At 36.4% G+C, this 25,468-nt stretch overlaps 1 protein-coding gene and 1 pseudogene across 1 annotated transcript in view; one reads left to right on the top strand and one right to left on the bottom strand.

Annotated features, from left to right (window-relative positions):
* The first annotated feature begins 305 nt into the window (after positions 1 to 305).
* Positions 306 to 25,468, top strand: part of PSMD14 (proteasome 26S subunit, non-ATPase 14) — a 95,041-nt gene continuing 69,878 nt past the window's right edge. Inside the window, exons 1-3 of the mRNA XM_030852629.3 lie at positions 306 to 648; positions 7,022 to 7,150; positions 9,421 to 9,472. Of these exons, the coding sequence (XP_030708489.1) occupies positions 9,425 to 9,472 (48 nt within the window). The 5' untranslated portion in view covers positions 306 to 648; positions 7,022 to 7,150; positions 9,421 to 9,424. The remainder of the gene's footprint in view (positions 649 to 7,021; positions 7,151 to 9,420; positions 9,473 to 25,468) is intronic.
* Positions 10,956 to 12,137, bottom strand: LOC115851021 (AP-3 complex subunit sigma-1 pseudogene; annotated as a pseudogene).

The following is a 25,468-nucleotide window of genomic DNA, read 5'->3' as shown; positions in this document are numbered from 1 at the left end:
TTGCAAATTGGTAAAGACAAGAAGGTGGGTAGACTGCACTATGGAAAAGAACATCCGACCGATTTCCACTCTTTTCACACCTCTCCCTTTTTTTCTTTTGCTTCTCAGATGACCAAGTTAATCTTAGTCCAAGTGAACCTTTTAGTTTTGACGTAGGGCCGCGGTGAACACTAAAACGAAGAAGGGTTCCGGTCTTCGCGTTCCTGCAGTTTCATCTCGGCGCCAGCCGGGCGCACAGAACTGGGGAGGGAGAGGTGCGGGCAGAGAAGGGAGGATGTCGGAGAGGCGGGAGCGGCCCTAGCGCTAACTTCCGCCCCACCCTCCAAGCCGGGACGCCTGAAGCTCGCGGCCCGCGTTGTCTGTCCCGGGCGCTCCTCCTGGGACGCCCGCTCGACTCCCGAGTCGTCTTCAATTGGCCGTCGGGGAAACGGAAGCCGAAGCGGCGCAGTGAACCCGGAAGTGCTTCGCGGCGGAGGCCTGGGCGACTCTTTTGAATGGAATCGGGCTGATTCATCGCAGGTTCGCGGAGCCAGAGCTCGGCCGAGTCGGAGCTTGCTGGTGTTGCTGTCGCTCTCGCCGCCGCCGCTGCGTCACCGCCGCTGGAAGACAAGGGTCCAGACCGCGGCCTCCTGCTCCGCCCGCCTTCAGGTAAGACGGGGAACGCAGGCCCCAGAGGTCCGCGGAGGCAGCCGCGCTAGGCCGCTGCCAGCGCCTTGCTTTCCTGAGTCACGTTGCTCAGCCTAGTTTCCACTGGGGTCCCGGGCGGTGAGGGTGGAGTCCAGCTCCCTTCGTCCTACACGCTGTCTCCCTGGGTCTCTGACTAAGTTAGGTCTGGATGTGGTCTCCTTCCTCCAAGCGTTTCTGCTCCGCTGAATTCACCACATCTTGGGAGCCTCTCCTCTCTATTCAGAGAGGACCCTTAGTTTTGGCTTCTGTTTGTCTGTGTTCTGTTGAAACTTACCCCTGTGTTGAAAAACTTCCCGCCAGACAGGAAACAAGGGCGAGAGAATAAAATTAACTTTCCCGTTGAATGTATGTTTGCTTTATCACTTGTGTTAACCTTAGGCCTTGACCCCTTTTCTCATAGTGTTAGGTTTTCAACTGCCTTCAAAACCAAACAAAACCCCAGAGGTGCATTGTTTTTTAACCTTGAAACTCTTTAAAACAAAGTATGGTTATTCCTGCTCTGCCTTTTAACTTAACTTTCAGTTTGTCCCACTTGAGTAGTTGTTGATGAATTGATTACATTTCCTGTTTTCAGTAAAGTAGAAATCTGCTACTGTGTGTTACATCTTGGAACTTAATTTTCCTGGGGGCACTACTTTGTGTCAGGCAAAGAAGAAAAATGTAAATTTCTCGAAAGAGTTTGAATATAAACCTAGTGACCTAAGGAAAAATTCTTGAAATTAAAATGGTATCCAAAAGTTGGGAAAGGCAAGGAAGAGGCTTTAAAAATTAGCAAGAAATGTACTTCTAGAGTGAAAATCATTTTTTTCATTGCTCACAAAAGTATTTAGTGCTGCTGACTTAATGTTTGTGAGTAAGCAAGACGATAGCCACTGATAATGTTGAAATAAAAAAGAACTGAATACAGTTATAGTGGAGATGATTAATATAATGGTGGCCTTCTAGTCTTGTCCTATAAAGCTAGCAACTGGCTCATTTGAAGTTTAAATTATGTTTCTTTTAAACATATAAATTTAAATGGGTTATTGTGCATTTGAAGAGATTAAGATACATGGTGGCTCAGAATTAACTACAAGATGTGTTTAGTGAAGTGGTATTTAGTGAGAAGCCTGAATATTGTCTTGAATTCGTCCCAGGACAGAATTGCATCTGGCCAACAGAAGAAAATTTTGAAGTCATGATCTTTCAATGAAGCCTCACCTGTTGAGTTTGGGAGATTTTTTTTTTCCCCCCCAAGGGTCTTGATAAATATTATATTGCTGTTTTAATTGAAAAGCTGGATTTTTAACCTGTTTGACATGGGTTTATTCTATTTTTATACTTGTCTGTAACCCTTGTGTTTAATATCTAATTTCAGAACCCATGTTTGAAAATCAATAACAAGGAGCAATTGTGCTTCTATTTAATTGTTTTAAATTTTATAGCAATGTTTGTTTCATAAGTCATTGTCTACCTGTGAAAGCCTTACCTGAATACTTGTGATTTAGTACTCATGAACTTGTCATATACCCGGTTTGTTGCACTCATTTGACACTCATTCTGTTTTATGGTATTTTGGTGTCCCCATCTGTAAAGTGAGAATTGGATTAAATAATCTTTCCTGGCTCTAAGATAAATAACAATAACAACAGTTACTGAGTACCTATGAATGTTTCAGGCACTATATGTACCTATAGTACCTATAAGTACCTATGAATGTTTCAGGCACTAATGTTTCAGGCTTTGCATTTTTTTCTTACAACAGACTTGCAAGGAAGATATTATTCTCATTTTATAGATGAAGTCTAGAGGCTAAGAGAAGGTAACTTGTTCACATCATATAGAGGGTAGGTGATGAAGCCAGGATTCAAATCTAGGTCTGATTGCCTCCAGAGCTTTTCTGGCTCAATACTACTATTCTTTCACTTTATGTTTTTTCTATGGGATTATATCATGCCTCCCCAGGTAGATTGTAAATTCTTTCAGTGAAAGTCACTAAATTCCTTAGTGGCTCTGTTTCCGTATCACCTTATAAACAAGATAGTATTTAATAAATATTTTGCTTCAGTGCTGTAATTAAGAGCTAGCACAAGAAGATATTCATGATAATTCCATCCTCACTGTTCTAAACAGGGGGAATCTTACTTTCAAAACCTTATTTATATAATTAAGTTTAACGTTGACTCTTTCCATTTTTTCCACTGAAGAAAGCCCTTAAGAAAGTGAGAGAAAGAAGTTCCTAATTACTTTCCACAAATCAGACAGTAGAGGAATTAGAAATACAGTGAGATCACAAATATGGAGTAGTTAAAGGATTTAGCATCAATCTGAGAAGTAATAGTATATAACTGCAGCATGGGTTGAGGAGTAAAAAATGAAAAATGAGCTAGGAAACAGTAGAAAAACCTGAACAGATAAGGGCTTCATGATTTTGTTAGCTCAGTTGTGAGATGAAGAAGTGGAAAATCATCAGCCCTTTTTTTTTTACCAATTAGGATTCTAAACATTATGTATGACATATTAGGCATAAACACTTTATTCATATTATCTCATAATGTTTTAGTTAATCATATCATGAATAAGCTGTTGAGTCCTCTGCTTTTTGATAGGTGTAAAAACTTGGTTTAGATCCACAGACCTTTTGCATTGCTTTTATTTCTAAGCACTGGAAGTATTCTTTTATGTTCTAGTGTAACACTTTTAATTTTTATGAACCCCTTTGCGAAGTTCTGCAAAATGCAAGTCCCTCTTCTCCAGTGTGATTCATTTAGTACTGTGAAATATGCCATGTTTTGAAATTCACTAAATGGCAAACTCTATGGGAAGAAGAACCCATGCTGGATGAACTGTAGCTATGCTCAGGATGGTGGTGCTGATGACAGCAGCTAGCATTCATTGTTTACTTGCTATGTGCCATCATTGTTTACTTGCTATGTGCCAAGCCTTGTGTTAAATGTTGTTTATGTTCATTATCTTATTTAATTATCTAAACACCTCTATGAGGTGGATACTATCATTATCCCTATTTTGCAGATGAGGAAACTGAGCCTGAGAGAGGAAACTGACCCAAGGATACAGAGCTAAAACGTGTTAGAGCCAGTATTTGAATCCTGGCACTTAGATTGCAGACTCATAGCTCTTAACCTCATATAGCAAGAAAAACAGTCATCACCATTTACCATCTGGGCCAGTAGACCTTTTAAAATTTCTTACACCTTTAAGTCATTTGAAGGTGTATGTACCTGAAATGGACAACATTGTTGGAATGTAATTAACTGCTCGTCATCCATCATGCATGAACCTGGAACATACCCATCTTATAAAGATCAGTTCCACATTTTAAATATGTCTCTAATAGGCCCCAGCTTATCTTTTCTTTTGGTTCTACTTGCACTCGCAATACTTTGTATGTGTGTTAAAATATGCCTATCATAAAATTTACCATTTTAACCATTTTTAGCCATACAGTTCAGTGGCATTAAGTTCATTCACATTGTTGTGCAATCATCACTACCATCCATCTCCAGACCTTTTTCATCTTCCCTGATGCAGTACTTTTTAAAACAAGCTTATAATTTTGTTGAAGTGGAGATGTCCATCATCTTTGCTTATAAAACATTTTTATTTTTAGATTTATAAACACCAATTAGAGTTAATCCAATGATTTTTTAAAATTTCTACATTCTTTTACTCACCTTTGTGTACACTTCAGCATTTATCCACTTATCAACTGTATCAACATCATAAAAGATAACAGAATATGTCATCTCTTTATCAAAACAGGTTCTTGTTGTAAAATAGTGTATAATGAAGTCCTTGTTGAATACTAACTGGATGAGAATGTCTTATTTCCTTTCTGGTCTTAGAAATATATTGTTCAACTCATTGATCCTTTAAAAAGTAATTTTTCGAGGTAAAATTCACATAACACAAAATTAACCATTTTAAAGTGAACAGTTCAGTACCATTTAGTACATTCATAATGTTGTGCAACTACCCCCTCTATGTAGTTCCAAAACATTTTCCATTCTTCTAAAGTAAAATCCCTTACCCATTAAGCAGTTTCTCCATTTTATTCCCTCCCTCAGCCCCTGGCAATCACCAACCTGCATTTTGTCTTTGTGGATTTATATATTTTGGATATTTCATGTAAATGGAATCATACACTATGTGACTTTGTGTGCATGGCTTCTTTCACGTAGCATAATGTTTTGACGTTCATCCATGTTGTAACAGTTATCAGTATTTCATTCCTTTTTATAGTTGAATAATATTCCATATGTTCCATTGTATGTATATATAGAATTTGTTTATCCTTACCCCCTTTGATGGACATTTGGGCTGTTTCCACCTTTTGGCTGTTGTGAATAGTTATGCTATAAATATGCATGTACATGTTCTTGTTTTGAATACCTGTTTCAGTTCTTTTGGCTGTATACCTAGGAGTAGAATTTCTGGGTCATGTGGTAATTCTGTGTTGAGCTTTGTGAAGAGCTCTCAAACTGTTTCCAACAGTCATTAATTTTTAAGTTTGAGAAAATTGATACAGGATATTGTCAGTGGTCTGAGATTTTGTTTATATTAGTGGTTCTGAACTGGGATGATTTTGCCCTTCTAGGGGACATTTGGCAATGTCTGGAGACATTTTTTTAAAATTGAAGTATAGTTGATTTACAATATTGTGTTAGTTTCAGGTGTAGAGCAAAGTGATTCAGTTATATAAGTATATTTTTTCAGATTATTTTCCATTATAGGTTATTACAAGGTATTGACTATTGTTCTCTGTGTTATACAGCAAATCCTTATTGCTTATCTATTTTATGTATAGTAGTTTATACTGTTAATCCCATACTCCTAATTTATCCCTCCCCCACAGCCTTTCCCTTTTGGTAACCGTGTTCATTTTCTATGTGAGTCTGTTTCTGTTTTGTACATAGATTTATTTGTATTATTTTTTAGATTCCACATATAAGTGGTATTATATAATTTTTATCTTTCTCTGTCTGACTTCATTTAGTATGATAATCTCTGGGTCCATCTATGTTGCTGCAAATGGCAATGTTTCATTCTTTTTTATAGCTGAGTAATATTCCATTGTGTATATGTACCACATGTTCTTGAACCAGTCGTCTGTTGATGGATACTTGGGTTGCTTCCATGTCTTGGCTATTGTAAATAGTGCTGCTGTGAACATTGTGGTACATGTACCTTTTCTAATTAAGCGTTTTCATCTTTTCCGGATATATGCCCAGGAGTGGGATTGCTGGATCATATGGTAGTTTTATTTTTAGTTTTTTAAGAAACCTCCATATCGTTTTCCATAACAGCTGTACCAGTTTACATTCCCACCAACAGGGTAGGAGGGTTCCCTCTTCGGAGACAGTTTTGATTATCACAGCTGGTGGCATCCAGTGCGTAGAGGCCAGGGATGCTGCTAAACATCCTATAATGCCCAAGACAACCCCCTACAATAAGAAATTATTTGGTTCTGAATGTCAGTAGTGCCAAAGAAACCTTGGCTTATGTCAATTTTGTTATCATTAGAGTGCTGTTACTTGTTTCTTTACATTCACCTTGTGATTCTCTAATAATTGTGAAACTTTTTTTCTCTGTCAGTTTTCTCTTTGCCATTATGGGAGGAAAATGAAGAATTCTGAATTCTCAACTGTGTTCAATGAAAGCTAAAAAAAAGACTACAAAGATGATGTCTCCAGTCTTTTATATCTTTTTGAAAGATGAAGCAGTGCTTTGGGCAGCACAATAAAAACTGAAGGATGATGCAATGGCTGTAATGTATTTCACTATTGCATCATTTGGGATGATTGTTACCATTCTTCCATTTTCTTATTATTTTAGTCTTTTTTGGCATAGTTGGGAATAACTGATTAAGACATGACAGAGTAATTCCTAGGATAATGAAATAACAAACCTTAAAGATATAGGAAAATTAACCACTTAGATTCCATAATATGTTATAGATTTCTAACAATGTACAATGAACCTATATGGTAATTACTCAATAGAATGAATTTTGTTCTATTTAAAAAATGAATAAATCTTCTTTGTTCTTTAAAACACGTCTAGAAAGACTGAAAGTCATGAAATGTCAGTCTACATATAATTAGAACAGCTCAAAAAAGAAACTTTAGAAACAAAATTTGGATACAGGGGCAATCACTATGCTCTGTAGCTCCCTTGGATGGTATTTCATTCTGTACTCTCAGGAAATGGTAATTAAAAATCAATTTTGATTTCTATTTTGTTTTTAGGAATTTTGCTTCTTTTAAAGCTCTTGGTATATTTCCCTCCTTAGGTCTCAAAATAATTACATCTTATTTTATTTACTTTTTTTTAGGAGAGAAAAAAAATAAAAACTTGGGAAAAACTGTACCTGCCAGCATTAGCAAGAGCTTGAGTTAAGAAGAAATTTGTCAAACTCAACAAATTGAAGCTTAACATCACAAGAGTTGTAGTTACTGACCAGGTGAGCATTAAGAATATATTTTACTTTTATCTATCCTTACAGGATATGTCATAAAGATGTTACGAAAATGTATCAGTTTTAGCACACATGAAAAGCCCAGATTGAGGGGCTCATGAAAGTCATTTAGATAACTAGCAGTTTTGTCCTTGTCTGCTTTCTAGAAACTTTTTTTAAAGTAGTATGACTTAGAACATTTATCGATGTATTTCATTCCAAATGTTAGTATTTTATTAAACCTTATTATCTTAAAATATTTAGTTTGTTAAATTTTTTCCTGTTTGCTGAGACATCTAATTTTGTTAAAAACACAAATTTGACCTGCCAGATTTTCTTTCCCTCTGCTCCTCACATTGCTCATGTATATTCACAGCATCTGGAGTCTATGTAAAGTCATCAGAAACAACACAGGGGGAATAGATAAACTGAACACAGCTGGGAATTGACTTTGGCCTGGAATATATAGAATGTCTAAAGTTTTTTTTTCCCATTTGTTCTTTATGTTTGTAAGCTTGAACTAGGCCAAAAGAATTTTTTTGAAGGGGGTAATATATTGTAGAGGAATAAACGTATTTTATATTTTAAAATACACAGGGTTTTGTTTTGTTTTCCGTCTACAGCCTTTAAAAAGTGATATGTATCAATGCCATATTTGAGTTGAGGAATTTTAATGAGAATTTGATGGAGATTTTATTTGTAAATATTGCTATTAGGAAGGTGAGTTAAGGTTATAAAGTGGAAATTTTGTTTAGACTATCCAGTTTTCTTATATGCCTTTTCATTTTTTAAAATGAGTTTATCTGTTGTCAGTCTCACAAACTTGTGGAGTGAAACAAGCCAGACAACATATATTATTTTGTTTACATAAAATTCAAAAGCAACAGAAGTGATCTGTGCTGTTGGAAGTTGGAATTCTACCTTTGCAGGGTGGTAGAGACTAGGAAGGGGATACGAGAGGTTCTTAGGTGCTGACAGGGTTCTCTTTCTTCATCTTGGTGGTGGTTATGGTGGTGTGTTCACTTTGTACAGGTTCCATGGCTGTATCATTTGTGCACTTTTCTAAATATGGACTTGAATGAAGTTTGCTGTACCAACAGTGTTAAATATTCACAGGATTAAATTGTTTGCAGGATTCAACAAATATAATTAGGCAGTAATGATCATAAGTACATTATTGAAAAGTTTGTATATCTGTTCTAACTAGTAAAACAACATGGACAAATGACTAAAGTAATCTGTTAGCATTTAATTTAGAATATAATTTGTGGTAATACCATTTTCTAAAGCATACACATAGGAAGAAGAGGAATTTTAAGGCATAGTAGCAATTTTTAAGTAGAAAAAAATGCTTCATTGTTTAGAGTATTTAGTTATACTAATATTAATTTTTATAATTTGATTACTCCTTTTTGTGTATTTGTGGCCATACTAGTACCCTTGTTGTTTTTTCCTTTGATTTCTTCTGTGAATTTTTCAAGTTTATAAGAATATCTTCTGTAGTTATTCCAGACATAAAAAACAAATCAGATTGATATTTCAAAGTTAATTCTCTTGGTACTGATTAACTCTAAAATTGTAATTGAGAACAGCAGCCAAATTTCCTTAGTGAAAAAGGTGTATATCTTTACAGTATCTGAAATAAGGCAAACTATCTGTGTGGATTCTAGAACACTATCTTAATGCATTTAATGCAATATTACTTTATATTTCTTTTAGTATAATGAGTTCGTTTTTAAAAAGCCTTTGATGCTAATTCAGAGATCCATAATCTGCTCACAATGTCTTTCACATGTAGTTTTGATGATAACTGACAAGCTGTAAGTTAATTAGCACAGAACTTACTAATGAGGATGTTAAAATTTAATTTAAAAGTGAGGACTTTTATTTGTACACTCTGGACAAATTGAAGGAAATTCAATCATACATATGATAAGCATTTCAGGCACTTTTTCCTCATTCAGGTACTTTATTAGGTAACAATAAGAAAATATAATTAACTTAGTGATAGCAAAGTTTTGAAAGTATGCTAAGATTGCTTGTCTTTAAAACTGGGGATAACCCAAAACCAAAGCAGTAAAATAAGGTCTGTTAATTAGCATGGAAGACAGCTTCTTGAATTAATATGTGGTGTTAATTAACAGGAAGTCTGATGTTGTGTTGTAATTACCACCAATATTTTTGACATACTGAGTGACTGAAGGTGAATTATGTAGATAGCAATTGAGTAAACACTTTTGTGCTTAGGAACGTTTTTCTTTGTTTCTGTTTTCTAGAAATATGGACAGACTGCTTAGACTTGGAGGAGGTATGCCTGGACTGGGCCAGGTTAGTATATAGACTCTACGTGTTTCTTTGTGTATAAACTATAAGCCTTTCACTAGTTATCCAAAGAGAAAAAAGTCAGTCCCAAGAAAATCGCCTCACAGATAACCTTATGGTAAGAAGCTTCCCTTACTGCTGGTTACTGTATTCCAACACTAAATAACTTGTGGAGAAAATGTTCTATTTTCTTAATTTAATTTTCTCCCAGGAATAAGAATTTTCTCTATTTGCTTTGATTTAAAGTTTTGGGATATGCGAGATTATCAAACTTGCCTATTGGTTAAAAAAAAAAGACTCAAAGTATCTTATTTCTGGGTTTACAATGTAGACTTTAAAAGTAACACATGAAAAAGTAAACATGGCATACTCTTGGCAAGATCCAGAAAACCCATAGAATGTTTGTATGTACAGTCTTAACACTGATAAATTCCTTCTAGTAATTATGATACATGGATGAATTAATAAGTAATACCTCTCTTTTCTTTAAATTTGGCATATATGGTTCCTTTTTACATTCTTATTAAAATTAAGTGAATTTTCAGTTGTTTTAATATTATCATCTGTCTTGTTCCATACTGTTGGGGCAAATGGCCTCCAGATAGATTTCTATCTCAGGATATTCTATCTGCTTTCAGCTAAAGAAGAAATTTCTGCCTCTTTTGAATTCTACACTGATTATCTTTCCAGTCCAACATTTACAAAAGAGATGACTATGTTAGACTTGAATGTATTTTATGTCCAAATTTTGGGACTATTTTTATAACCCTCCTTAAGAACCCTTTTAGTTGTCAGCTGTTTCCTATTTCCATATCACTGTCAATGACTTTGTCTTCCTTTATTCAAAGTAGTCTAATATTTTGACTATTAAGAAATAGTTTTGTTTGAGATTTCATGAAATTTTCAATGTTTTGTAGGTTCTTTTACAAGGGTCTATCATGGTTTATGACTAATAAACCTTTTCCTTTTAGAAAGTTGAAATCATGTGATCCTATATTGCATCATTGCACAGACTTCAGTTATTTTTCGTTTGCTTTTGTTAGTTTTTTTTTAAAACAGTGAGGTTCATTTATTTATTTATTTATTGGCTGCGTTGGGTCTTCGTTGCTGCACGTGGGCTTTCCCTAGTTATGGTGAGCGAGGGCTAGTCTTCATTGCGACACGTCGGCTTCTCATTGCGGTGGCTTCTCTTGTTGCAGAGCATGGGTTCTAGGTGTGCGGGCTTCAGTAGTTGTGCCGTGTGGGCCCAGTAGTTGCGGCGCGCGGGCTCAGTAGTTTGGCTCGCAGGCTCGAGAGCGCAGGCTCAGTAGTTGTGGCGCACAGGCTTAGTTGCTCCGCGGCATGTGGGATCTTCCCTGACCAGGGATTGAACCCATGTCCCCTGCATTGGCAGGCAGATTCTTTTTTTTTTTTTTTTTAACAGTGATAAAATATATTTTTATTTACTTCGTTGAGTCAGAGGGTCATAAAAAAATTATTGCTAAAGTAGATACCAGGCAAACAGAATGGTGCTTTAGAAGTCCATTTACCTTGGAGTTTATTTAAACTAAGAGAAAAAGGTCATAATGTTTTCATGCAATACATACTTCGTTCTTTAAATAACAATTCTGACAAATAACAGAAAGAATTAAGGAATGCTGTATTTGTGATCCATACAAAACACCAACATTTTGGGTTATACATAATTTAAAGAAATGTCCCAAACACTTTTCAAAATACTGTAGTAGCCAATACATAGAGGCATGCCTTAGGTGGCCATAGGAATGCAGTTTAGAAAACAAAGAAAAAAATCACACTGTAACTACTCAATTCTTCAAAATCACTGAACAAGAAAAGCAACAATGAACTTCCATACTGATTTTACATAACTTCTATACAGTACCTTGACTTAAATCCAAGAGCAAAAGTTAAGCCTCTCCTCCTCTATTTTTGGTAAACAACTGCATGGTAAACTTAGATGACATTTCCCCCGGATTTTACCTGAGAGTGGCCTTTTAAATTTTTTATTTAAAAGAGGGCAGGTTTGGCACTTTTATACTGATGTCACCAATGTTAATATTTCTTGGGATCTCAGGAAGATTCATATTCTTTACAGCTGATACAGCACGGGCTGGAGCTCCCGCTAAGCCAGCCTCAGATTTCTCCAGTTTATTTTGTGCATCAATTTGTGTAACAATCTCATTCATGTTGGTCTCCAATACCATTCCCCCCATCACCATTTCTGCAAGAATATTGTGAACGTTGTCTACATGGAAAATTAAATCCAGTTCACAGACGTTTTCAAAACACTTGTCTAATGTTTCCACAAATACTTGAATTAGATCTAAAATGCCAAGTTCACTTTCTGAAGAATCCACACAGAAGACAAAATATAATGTTGCATAATGTCTATAAATCAGTTTGTTGTCAGATCCTCCAATTAATAATCCTCCTTCTAGGAAATTACAAACATTTTCATCTCTCTTAGATACCAAATGGAATGTCTCCCTGATGATTTGCTGTTGTGTATCTTCACTGTAGGGCTGGTAGAACTTGGAGAGCCGCGGCTTCCCGTGGTTGTTAAAGATGAGGATCGCCTTGATCATGGCTGAGCCGGGCCGACCGGGTGGGAGCTGGGGGCCAGGGCGGGGGCGGGCGCGCGAGACTCGCCTCGGGATCTCGCTGGTGATCCTTCCCCACCCGCCCCCTCGGCAGGCAGATTCTTAACCACTGTGCCACCAGGGAAGCCCCTACTTTTGTTAGTTTTGAATATTTCTCATGTTCCTTTGCTGTAAGCGTGTTTCTTCATGATTCTTCATTTTTGTAAGATCTGTGTAATACATTCTCTTAAGAGGCCTAAGCCTCTCTGAACTTGACCCTTCTAAAACTGCTTCCATACATTTACAAACATTCTAGGTAGCATCTACAATTTCCCTAATTCATTCTGAAATTAGCAATAACAATGTGTAGGCATATAAAAGTGTCAGAAGTGAACTGAGGTGGTATGTAGATACTGCACATTTACCTGCAAATTACAGGTAAAGATGTTGCCTTAGTAGAATTCTTAAGGGGAGTTGCATCAAATTTAAATACCAAAATAACTTTTTCCTTAAGTAGTAGATGCAATAAATTATATATCGATGCCAGAAATCCATGCTGGGAAATTGTTGGACATGAAATAATGGGTTGACTGACCACCAATTGAGTTACATCATATCTCAATGACCGCTGCAAACCTTTGCATTGAGTGGAAAACTAAGTGTTGGTTCAATAACCTGTCCTTGGTTTTGGATAATTTAATCAACACATATCCCCCCTCAGTTTGTATTCTATTTGAACTTAAAAATGTGGTGCCTGAGAATCTGATATTTCATGTGTTTCATCTTCCTGATTAGATGACAGACTCTCAAGAGAGTGATTTATGGGGTTCTTATTTCTGTGTTACCTCCTTTATCAAATACTAGGTGTTCAATGATTACATTTTTTCTTAAAAGTTAATTTACTCTTGTTCTAGACTAATATGACAAACGGATATGATGTTGCTTCTAAAACATGAGATATTAAGTGTATTATTTTTTAATAAACAGGAAAAAAGTTAAGTGTATTGTTTATTTTTTAATTTTTTTTGGCTGCGTCGCACGGCATGCGGGATCTTAGTTCCCCAACCAGGGATCGAACCTGCACCCCTGTGGTGGAAGTGGGGAGTCTTAACCACTGGACCACCAGGGAAGTCCCGAGTGTATTTATTTTTAATAAAAAGTCAAAGACCTTTGGATTGATAATAGCTACTCTTTCCATTAGATAATGCGTAGCAGCCAATAAAAGTAGAAAGGATGGGTTTCCCTGGTGGCGCAGTGGTTGAGAGTCCGCCTGCCGATGCAGGGGACGCAGGTTCGTGCCCCGGTCCGGGAGGATCCCACATGCCGCGGAGCGGCTGGACCTGTGAACCATGGCCGCTGAACCTGTGCGTCCGGAGCCTGTGCTCCGCAGTGGGAGAGGCCACAACAGTGAGAGGCCCGCGTACCGCAAAAAAAAAAAAAAGTAGAAAGGAGATAGAAGTTGTTTTACCCCTCCAAAAATCAATGGGAAATGTTACTATCTTACCATATAATATAAAAGTCAGAATTTCCTCATAAATAGGGGCAGGTTACTTGCTGTTAACTTTGCAGATGTCTCTTTTAAAACATGGGAATAGTAGCAGAACAGGGTTTTCCATCCATTCTACTGACTCAACTTTCTTTGACTAGAAATGACCTTTCTCTTTTCCATGGCTAATGCTTTGACTTATTCTCTGATCCCATCCTCTCTTGAAACCTTGCTCATCTCCACTGACCCCTTCCTCTGCCTACAAAGATGTTTAAGTGTCCTGTATCCCCAAAACAACAAAACTTCACTGCATTCTGCCATTAAACGTTTTCTTCCATTTATTTCAAGAATTCCTGAAATAATAGCTTATACTCACATATTCTACCTCCTTACCTCCATTGACTCTCATGAGATTATATTCTGGCCTCCTTCTTCATTACTGTACTGGAATTGTTCAAATTGCCAAGTCTATTGGCTTACTTTTAGTTCTTTTTTCACGAGACTTTAATATATCACACTGTTCACAATGTCTTTTTTAAGAATTTTTCTTCCTTTAACTTTATCATGGTACTTTTTCCTAGTTCTTCATTATGGTATGCATACCTATAAAACAACTTAAAGTTTTTCTTAAATATTACATTTTTAAATGTTAATACGTGAACAGTAGCAGGCTAAAATCATTAAATCTGTCTACAATCCCCTACTTCAATATAACTTATCAGTAGTGAAGCAGAAACAGATGTTTTATTAGAACTATTAAAATTTGTAAACAAATAGCTTTTATTTCAAATGTGTGTTTTTATTTACTTTGCTAAAGTGCTTATGAACTTGAAATTACTGAAAGATGTGAGATGATTGTATTAAAAGTATTTACTGCTGTAATTTGACTGCTCAGTTGTCTTCATAACTATCCCAACTTAGGTCTTGGCAACTAAACTATTTCCAAAAGTAGTCAAGACTAAGCCCAACAGATGGGCCTAACCAAAGCATAGTCTGCAGCATCTAAAAGTGTTTTTTTTTTAAATAGTTTAATGATAGTTATTTTATTTATTTATATTTTGGCCATGCCACATGACTTGGGGGATCTTAGTTCCCCAACCAGGATTCCAACCCATGTTCCCTGAAGTGGAAGCTTGGAGTCCTGACCAATGGACCGCTAGGGAATTCCATCTAAAAGTTTTTGTTTAAGTCTCTTGGTCCATTTTAGCTTTAGAAAGAGTCAAGATAAGCTTAAAAGTAAATGAGGGCTTCCCTGGTGGCGCAGTGGTTGAGAGTCTGCCTGCCAATGCAGGGGACACGGGTTTGTGCCCCAGTCCGGGAAGATCCCACATGCCGCAGAGCGGCTGGGCCCATGAGCCATGGCCACTGGGCCTGCGCGTCCGGAGCCTGTGCTCCGCAACGGGAGAGGCCACAACAGTGAGAGGCCTACGTACTGCAAAAAAAAAAAAAAAAAAAAAAGTAAATGAAACTTAAGTAAAATGTCAATGACATTTATTATCTCGTCTTGTATTTACATTCTTTAGGCCAGTATTTTGAGTTTTCATGTGTTGGGTGTTATGCTATAGGGAATACCAAGGTAAACAAGAACATTGTTACTTAATCTAGGGACCTAACATTCTAGTAGACATACAGCAGTTATGTTTCAAGTGCCTGGCACATATTAACTCTTCGAATTAGCGAATACCAGTGCTTATTGTAAATAATGTGATTTGTAGAGGATGTGGTACTTAATTTTTTTTCCCAAAAAAGGAAAGTGAGACTGAGTTGAGGAAATGATGCTTGAGCTAAATTTTGGAATGTAGCCAACATATATTGAGAAAGGCCTGGAGAACAGGTGATGTGAGGGGAAAAATGGGAAAAGAATCTGGTAAGGGAGTTTGGAGTAGATTATAAAAGGTACTGAATGCCATTTTTAGTGATTTTTACTTTTTCCCTAGTAGATGTACTTTAATGAAGACTTTTTAAGCAAAGCTGTGGGATAACTGAATCTGTGTTTTTGAAAAGTAATTCTAGTGGTAGTTTGAAGAATAGGTAGGAGGAAAGAGTTTGAAGGTAAAGTCATCAGTTATATGAATATTTTTGTCTTTTAATCTTCTAGGTACATAGTAGGGTTACACTTTTCCATCTTTTTTTGTGGGTGTGTATGGTACGCGGGCCTCTCACTGCTGTGGCCTCTCCTGTTGCGGAGAACAGGCTCCGGACGCGCAGGCTCAGCGGCCATGGCCCACAGGCCCAGCCGCTCTGCGGCATGTGGGATCCTCCCGGACCGGGGCATGAACCCGTGTCCCCTGCATCGGCAGGCAGACTCTCAACCACTGCGCCACCAGGGAAGCCCTTTTCCATCATTTTTGAACTTAGCCTGCTCATGATTTTGCTTTGGCCAATGGAGTGTGAGTTGGAAATTAACAGGTCACTTTTAGGTGGAAGCTTTAAGAATCAGTGTGTGATTTGCCTGCCCTGGTAATCAAGGAAGCATGGAAATGGAATCTCTCTTAACTGAGAGAGAGTGACATACAACCTGCAAGTCAGAAATCCTATGATTTTTGTGCGAAATTCCCTAATTTTTTTAGTCTCTAGTTTTTAAGAAACATGATATAGACCAAACTAAGCACAAACCAAAAACATATTTGTTGCCTATAAGTTATCAGATTGTACCTTTCTAACGCAGACCTCAGTAAATTTCAGATGCAAAAATAAGGGAAAATACTGTAGGTGAGTGGTCAGAGAAGGCTTTCTGAAAGTGGTGAGATGTAAGCTACATTTTGAAGGATTATTTCAGGTCGCTAGACTTAAAAAAAATAACTTCATGAATTGGATATGATCTATTTTATTTGTTATAACTCCCAAATTCACACAGTATACAGATTTTATATTTATAACCAATAACTGTTTTTTTGGTTTTTGTTATGTGTCTTGGAATAGAAATGTTCTTTCAGTTATCTGTCTTTCAGATTTTGGTCTAACATTTTATAGAAAGAATTAATTTAACATAGTAATGGGGGGAAATGCCTGGAATAAATGAAGAAATAATAAACTTTCATGAATGATGAGTCTCAATATCACATGCCAGTTATCTTCAGTTAATCATAAATTCAATACAGTTCCAATAAAAATATCAACCAGAATTTTCATGGAATTAGAAAACTGATTCTAAAATTCATATAGGAGAAAAAAATCCAAGAACAGCAAATAAATTCTTAGAAAGGAAAAAGAAACTGCTCTACCAAATATCAAAATATATTTTAATGCTGTGTGACTCAAATAGTGTTATATTGGTATAGAAACAGTCAGGTAGATCAGCATAATCAGATACAAAGTCCAGAAACAGACTCATGCATATATGGGAGCTTGATTTATAATAGAGATGGTATTAAAAATTAGTGGGGAAGGAGAGGCCTGTTCATTAAATGATGCTGAAGCAAGTGGCTTTCTATATGGGGGGAAAAATAATATTAGATTCTTACATTATTCTGTACACAAAAGTGTATATCAGATGTATTGAAGACCTACCTGTCAAGATTAAACTTTATAATTTTGGAAGACACACCTATTAGGATGCCTATTATCCAAAAATATGTAGCAAATAAACAACTGTTGGTGAGCGTGTAGAGAAATCCTTGTGCATTGCTGGTAGGAATGTAAAATTGTGTGATCTCTGTGGAAAATGGTATGGCGGTTCCTCAAAAAGTTAAACAATTGCCATATGATCCAGCGATTCCATGTCTAGGTATATACCCCAAAGAACTGAAATTAGGGAGTCAGGTATTTGTACAGACATTTCATAGCAGCATTATTTGCAATAGCCAAAAAGTGGAAGCAACTTGTATTTATTGATGGTTGAGTGGATAAACAAAATGTGGTGTATTAATACTGTGGAATATTATTCAGCCTTAAAAAGGAAGTTCTGACACATGCTATGACATTGATGAACCTTGAAGACATTATACTGAATGAAATTAGCCAGTCAGAAAAGGACAAATATTTTATGATTCCACTTAAATGAGTTACTAGAGTAGTCTGATTCATAGAGACAAAAAGTAGAATGGTGGTTGCCAGGAGTTGGGGGTTGTAGTGGAATGGGGAGTTGGTGTTTAATGGTACAGAGTTTCACTTCGGGAAGATGAAAGTTCTGTAGATAGTTAGTGCTGATGATTGCACAACAATGTGAATGTACTTAATGCCACAGAATTGTACACTTAAATATGGTAAATTTTATGTTATGTATATTTTACCACATTAAGAAATTCAATTACCATATCTTTATAATGAGAGTAACAATATCTACTTCAGATAGTTCTTATAAGGATTAAATAAACTAACCCGTGACCATGTCAGACATACAGTACATAGCCCCAAAAAATGTTTTTTGGAAGAAAATTTCGTCCTTTATGACCTCAAAATAGGAAAGCAGAACTCAAAAGAGAAGATTAGTAATTTGACTGCCTCAATACATTACTAACTCTTGTCCTAACAAAGACAATATAAACAAACTTAAAAGACAAGTAGTAGAGCAAGAGGAGATATTTGTGACACGTCCATCCACAACACATTTAGTGGAACCATAAATCAGTAACACAAAAAAGACCCATGGGAAAAAAGATCATGAAATGATAATCTGTAGAACAAGATTTGCCAATGAACATGAAAAGATGGTCAACCTCACTGTATATCAGGGAAATGAAAAGTAAAACAAGTATTAGATTGTTTTTTTAAACAAAAGTATGTTGTTTTAAGTGTTAATGAAGACTTGGGGAAGCAAGAATTCTCATGGAAGCCTTTTTCCTTAGGGTTGGTGTGGGTGTGGCAGTTTGGATTATTGAAAAATTGCAAAGTACTTAAGTGTCTATCTGTGCCAAAATGCATTATGATGGAATATTATGCAGCAGTTAAAATGAACGAGATTCTATATCTCAATATGCGTAATAGACCTTACAAACATATTAAGAGAAAATTTCAGGTTGTAGATATATACATACAATATGAAAGCATTAATGCTAATTTTAAAAACATAGAATAACTTTTTTTTAAGGGCATGTAACTTTAGTAAAAGTATTACAAGTTCTATAGCAGCACTGTCCAATAGAACTTTATGCTGTGAAGGAAATGTTCTATATCTCTGCTAATACAATAGCTATTAGCCACATGTGGCTATTAAGCCTTTGAAATGTGACTAGAACAAGTGAAAAACTGAATTTTAAATTTTATTTAATTTTAATTAACTTAAATTTTATAGCCACATGTAGCTGTTGAGTCCATGATAATGTGCCTAGTGTGACTGAAGAACTGAATTTTTAATTTTACTTAAACTTAAATAGTCACATGTAGATAGTGGCTACCATATTGTATAACACATGCCCAGATAACTCATACCAAATGCATGAGAAGGGAGGGAGACAAAAGGAATTTCCACTTCATAAATAATGTTCTCTCTTTTTAATAAACAAACACAAAAATTAAAGCAAAAGAACAAGTCAGTGAATAGCATTAAATAACATTTTCCTTTGGTAAAAACTTTTTTTAAAAAGCTGCCAAGTAAAACATAATCAGAAATTCATTTTATTTTTCAGTACTTTTTTTCATGCCTTACTTAGACATTCCATATTCTCCTTGGAGTTGAAGAGGGTAACACTATAGCAGTTGCCAGAGACTAGATCATAGAGGGCCTTGTAGAAAATTCTCTTCCAAGTGAGTTGGGAGGTTGTTAGAGATTTTTGAGGAAAGGAGTTATGCTCATCATACTTCCATTTTTAAAGAACCTGGATACTCTGGAGATGAGACTTAGGAATGGAAGCGGAGACATGAAGCTACTACGGTACTGTTTTAAAATAAATTACAGATTATGACTCATTTTTATTGTGTATTTATCTACTGGAGAGATTCTGGTGTGGCTTCAGCCACATTTGAAATAAAACCTTTATTTACTGCTGGTGCAGTAGCATGAAAATGAGCAGGTGTTTACAAAAGGCTTTTTATGAGTTCTCTTTATGTTCCTGAGCTCTTTAACCTGTCTGTATTGACAGTTTTTATATACTGATGGGTGCTTCTGGTTACCTTTTTCCCCCCTTTGATTCTTTGAGTATCCTGATGTGATCCTCTGAACATTTACAAAGAGCCTTTCTAAACACTGTTAGATTAATTTGGCCATTTTTGTTCCTATTGAGAAATAGGGAAGGGTCAAGAAATTTTAATTCTTTTATTTCTTTGCTTAACTACAAGTAAATAGTGATTTTGCTTTAGAAACAAAGGAAAAATACGAAATGCTTTTAATTTTTTTTCATTTGCTGCTCTTGTCATGTAATAATTTTATTATTTAAAAAAGTATAGTTCCTAATTATTCTATTCATATACTTGAGCTGATGCTTCTACTGTAGAAAATCAGAAAGAGGTCAGGTCAAAAACATGCTAATTAGAGCATATTCTTTCTAGGTGTCATTGTAGTATAATTCTTCTGAATAGTTATTAAACCCCATGAAAAATGTGCTCCTGAGGAGTCTCAAATCTGTTCTTGAGAGTTCTCAAGTAAAAGGGAAACAAAACAGATATCTGGTGGGTGCACTATAGTTAATCTGTGTTCTTTTGTTTGAACATTCTAGTTGTGACTGGGCTTTCAAGGGAAAAGGTGTTTGACACTTGTGAATGTTAAATTCTGTCTTGATATGAAATTACCGTAAATGACTTTGCTTGAATTCTTTAGAACATAAGGGGAGCAGTGACGTGTTTTCAATCATAGTGAAATTGTCTTCCAGAATTAATCCCATTCTGATGAAATAGAAAATCAAAATCATGAGGAAAAATGAAATGTTAAGATTTTAAAATTAAAGTCAAGGATATGATGGATCCATGACAACTGATACTGCTTTTGGTAGAAAGGGTATATGGGGTGAGAAACAAGAAAAGATACCTCTGTCTAATATAGGAAACGGAGATGTTACAGCATAATCTTAATACTCCAAATGTATGGGATGTTATGGTCATAAAAATCGAATTTATGTCTTTTCCTTCCCTACCCTCAACATTGTTTTACTTGTTTGATTTACTGGTAACCATTCTCATTTGGTACACTGATCTTTGGGTTTCCTATCTTAAACTTGTGTTACATAGTTTCTAATTTTTCAGTTCATATGATCATTTGGACAGTTCTTTAGGTTATCGTACTCACTTGAAATGTGGACAGACATGGCCAGTGTTCTCTCCCACAACATACATTCAAGGTGGTTCTTTGTGGAATATTTTCTGGGTTGAGCATCCTGGAAGCATGCCACGAGAGCAGGGCAATGGTCTCTAGTGGGCAGCCTCCCAGTGCTGCTTTTCAAACTGTTGCCAGTGATTTCACAGGCTCTTCCTTCCAGGAGACTGAATGAATGCCTGTGTTGGGCACAATGGGAAGGCTTAGGGACAATAAAGAGTTAAGTAATGACTATGATAGTTATACTTTTCTCCCATTCATTGTATATTCATTTCCTCTGTTTTTACTTGATTACATATTCTTACCTGCCTGTGGTATCTCTCTGTTAACTATTAGTTCTTTGTTACCTAGTGTTGTAAACACAAGAGCCTGAGTAATTAGAAGCAAAATGCTTATCAAAAGTAATAGTAGAATGACAAAACCTAGTTTTGGAAAAGCACCCCTTTCTGTTATATAGAAAAGGTATTCTTTTACATCATGGGAAACTACTTATTTTATTACCTAGTAAAATACATTTTTGTTACCATTATATTGCTGTATCACTATAGGGAGTTAATTTTGATTTTACTTTAGCTTATAACTAGTTCCACAGTTTCTGGCTACTGTTTCCTTCCCACTTGCAGGTTCTGGTTACTATATGCATTTCCTAGTTTCTATTTTATAGGCTAACTGAGGTCTTCAAATATTTTATAGCTCAGTCTTTCTACAAGGATCTTCCTGGGGATTTCCTTGGCATCTATGAAAATTGTAGCAATATAGGGAGATAGCCAGATACTCTAAATAGGGAATGTAAGTTTCAGTGGGATCTGGAGCAAATGTATGGATCTGTAAAGATTTTTCTGCGGTACGCAGAATTTTTTCAGAAAGATTTTTCTGCGGTACGCGGGCCTCTCACTGCCGTGGCCTTTCCCGTTGTGGAGCACAGGCTCCGGACGCGCAGGCTCAGCGGCCATGGCTCACGGGCCCAGCCGCTCCGCAGCATGTGGGATCTTCCCGGACCGGGGCACGAACCCGTGTCCCCTGCATCGGCAGGCGGACTCTCAACCACTGCGCCACCAGGGAAGCCCAGAACTCACATATTTTGACAGTTGTATCAGGATTCCCCTCTAGAATTTGTAGCAGTGGTGTGGAGAAAGGGATGAGAGCCAAATGGACGAATGCTGAGGGCTCCCATGTTTTAATGTGAGATGTTCTATGTATATAATCTCCTCGTTTAATCCTCACAACAATCCTATATGGGTAGGGATAATTATTTCCATATTATAGGGTCAAGTCACGGAACTAACAAGAAGTGGAGCTAGAGTTGGAACACAAGTCCTGATGCCAAAGCCTATCTACATCAACATGTCCTCAGGTAGATAATATCTATAATAATGTTGTCACTGGCTACTTGCTTCATAAATTAAAAAACCTTAAACAGTCTGGAATTTTTACTGCAAAATGTAGGTGAAGAGAAGATTCTTGCTTTACAATTCTTTAGGAAACCTAAAATATTTGAGAGGATTTTTCTTCATTATGACGTGTAATACTTGGCCAATGTTTTTAAAATATTTAAGGAATGAGTAAATATTTCATTCATTTTATTCCCTGTGACAATGTATATCTTGACATATTGATGAAGACAGAGGAAACAAATAGTACAACTTTTTAAAGAAGGTTTATATTTCTTACTCCTTTTAGTTTATAAAGCATTTTCATTACTGTTCATAAACTGATTAGTGCTCTAAACTAATTGTCAAAATGTGTGGTTTCATTAAAAAAATTATTTCTGGAAAGAGGCTTCTATTATTAAGCTAATTTGAATGACCAATCTTGTTGTACCTTGACTTGTAATAATGAAAGAAGAGGTACAGAGAGCTGTTTTATTTGAATAATAGACTTGCCAATTAGCCATCAAGTGCTTCCATCTGTGAAATTGTTGATCAGATGGGTTAGCTGGGATGTTTCCAGACTAGGGCATCATAAATGGCACTTGAAAACTGTCACTTTGATGATGAGGTTTCAAGTATTACACTGCTTGATGCTGTGGAACCTTTTTTTCCTTTTGCAGTACCATGTTTTTTTAGAACATACTGATCCCACTTATGAATTCTGTGGCATCAAGAGAACTTGGGAGACCTGCCACTGATGTAAAGTTCTGCCTAATCTGCTGCTCTGGTCTGTGCTGAGATTAAACCAGAGTATTAACAGCTTCTTTCATGGCCTTCACAGTAATGTTGGTTGATGATCTGACTGGCACAGGCAGGCAATGCTCATTACCTGTGGGCCATGGAACTGGCACATGTTGGCAAGTTTCTTTGCACTTTCCCATTAATATAAACTCAGTTTCAAGTGCCTTACTCCCTTAAGTAAATGGATAATAGTCTAAGCTATGTAAGTGTTGAGGTTTCTATGTAGCAATTGTATAAAGTGAATTTAACATCTGCACTATACATTTTTAAGGATTTAAGTTACATATTGGTAATTATTACATTAAAAAATTTAATAACAACTTGGAAATATAAATTTCTGGAAATAATTGTCATATGTCCTTCTTCACAATACTATATCTTTCTTGCTTGGTCTTATATTTTATAGGATGATTTCTTTAGTAAGTTGACTTCCTTGAATGCTTGTGGATATGATTAGCTATTGGAGTCCCTGAATGACATTCCTGTCTGTTAGGCCTGTATCATGCTTTTCTTTTCCCATAAACCCAGATTCCTGAAATTTGGGCAGGCTTCCTGGTCACCAGTCTGTGTGGGGACAAATTCACGTCCTTGTCACTTTGTGGACACCAGCTTGCCCTTCTGTCTGCCCTGGCACAGATCTCTGACCTGCCTAAACTCATTGTGAAAGGCAGTATGTTTTGGGCAATGCTGAAAGAAAGGCACGCTCTGGAGCTAGACCAGATGTAAACGGTGGCTGAGCTCCATGGAAGAGGAAGAGAATGAGAATGCTGTGTCAGCATGAAGGAAAGTGAGTGGTTTGTGATCTTGTTCCTATTCATTTTTCTTCCAGGGTAGATTTTCATAAATTTGAACCATCCTCAGGTCCTTCAGCCTCCCGGAGTGGACCATCTATCCCCCAATGAGAGAAAAGTATCAATGCAAATGTTTTGTTGTTTGTTATTTGGGAGTATCTGACCACTGTGCCTTTTTTGTTCTCAAAGGTTTGGCTGTTCCCTCTCCTAGGCAAAAATGTCCGGTAGTTAGTGAATAACATTGATCAGGCAACAGGTTTCTGTTTTACAGGTGAGGAAATTGAGGCATATAGCAATTCACTTGTTCAGTGTACTATATCGTTTGAAGAAATATGACATTTGGCAAAAAAAAAGTGACTTCAAAGCAGAACTGAAAGGCTGTTGCTTTTAAGTGCTCCTCTGTAGAGCAGTAAATGGAAGTATAAGAAGAGAGATGTGACAGTGTGACCTGTGCCTTTCTTCCCAAAAGAATAGAACTTTCCCCTGTGCCTTTTGACCACAGTTACTCTTTCATACCTTGTAAGCATTTTTTTCCTGATGTTTTTTCTGTCCCTGTTCCATAATTCCTCAGAAATAGCAACTTGGTAATCTTTTGCATGGTGTCCCAAATAATATTGTGAATAGATAAATGCTTAATGAAGTTAGGGTAGTGGGCAAGAGTATTTCTAAGAAGTCTTGGAGAGGTGATTTCTGTCCCTTACCCTCTAGCTGTTATGCTTTAGAACTTCTGAGCCTTTTATGCTTCTAAGAGCATAAATCAAGGAGTTTTTCTGAGAACCAAACAAGACAGTTTTTAAAAAAGGTAAATAGTTGTTTTAAAATAGGTGGTATATGACATGTTACAGAGTTAAGAAATTAACTGTGCGTATGTTGAATGTGTCCTTGCTGTTTCTGTCCCCTTCCCTAGAAACACCTGTTATCAGTTTCTTTCTGTTCTTCCAAAGATATTCTATATCAATGCTGTCTGATAGAACATTCCGTGAGGGTAGAAATGTATTATAGCTAGGTGCCTAATATGGTAGCCACTAGCCATGTAGCTATCAAGCCCTTAAAGTGTGGGTGGTATGACTGAAGAACTAAATGTTTAAATTTAATTTTAAATAGTTTAAGTAGCTGCATGTGGCCAATGCTACTATATTAGACAGTGCAGTATACATACTTAATAGTATATTCTGGAGATTGTCCTATTGCATACTTATACATATAAAGCTGCCTCATTTTCTTTAAATGATTGTTTGCTATTCCTTTTTATGGGTGAACCATGATTTATTTAACCAGTCCTCTGTCAGTAATGCTTAGGTTGTTTTCTATCTTAATGTTTTCACAAGGATATTTACTACAACATTGGCAGCTTTGAATTTAGGCTTCACCACTTACCTTGATCACCTTGGACACATTAGTTGATTTTGAGCCTCAGCTTGCTCATTTATACAGTAGGCGCAGTAGTATCCACTTCATGGGATTATGTGATTATTAGAAGTAATTTATGTAAAAGACTCAAGAATGGTCTAGGAGCTCAAATTAGGTGTAGTAGATAATAGCTTTACTGTTACTTATTATTTTAATAATGAGACCATAACAACCCCATTGGCTGATGTTTAGTGTTGAATTGTGGCAGAAAATTGAGAAAGCTTTGCTTAGCCCATTTTAGGTTTGTAAGTATAGACAGTCTCTACCTTTTATTCACTTGACTTCTCTGAATTGTACATAGCCATCTGTAGATTACTCTTCATATGCTAATTTAGAACTTTTGTATATCAAGTGGCAAAATTGTACATTTAAAGCTCTT

This window comes from Globicephala melas, chromosome 7, assembly GCF_963455315.2.
Source record: "Globicephala melas chromosome 7, mGloMel1.2, whole genome shotgun sequence".
NCBI lineage: Eukaryota > Metazoa > Chordata > Mammalia > Artiodactyla > Delphinidae > Globicephala > Globicephala melas.
The sequence above is the reverse complement of the archived record's forward strand: the minus strand, read 5'-3'. Positions and strand labels throughout refer to the sequence as shown.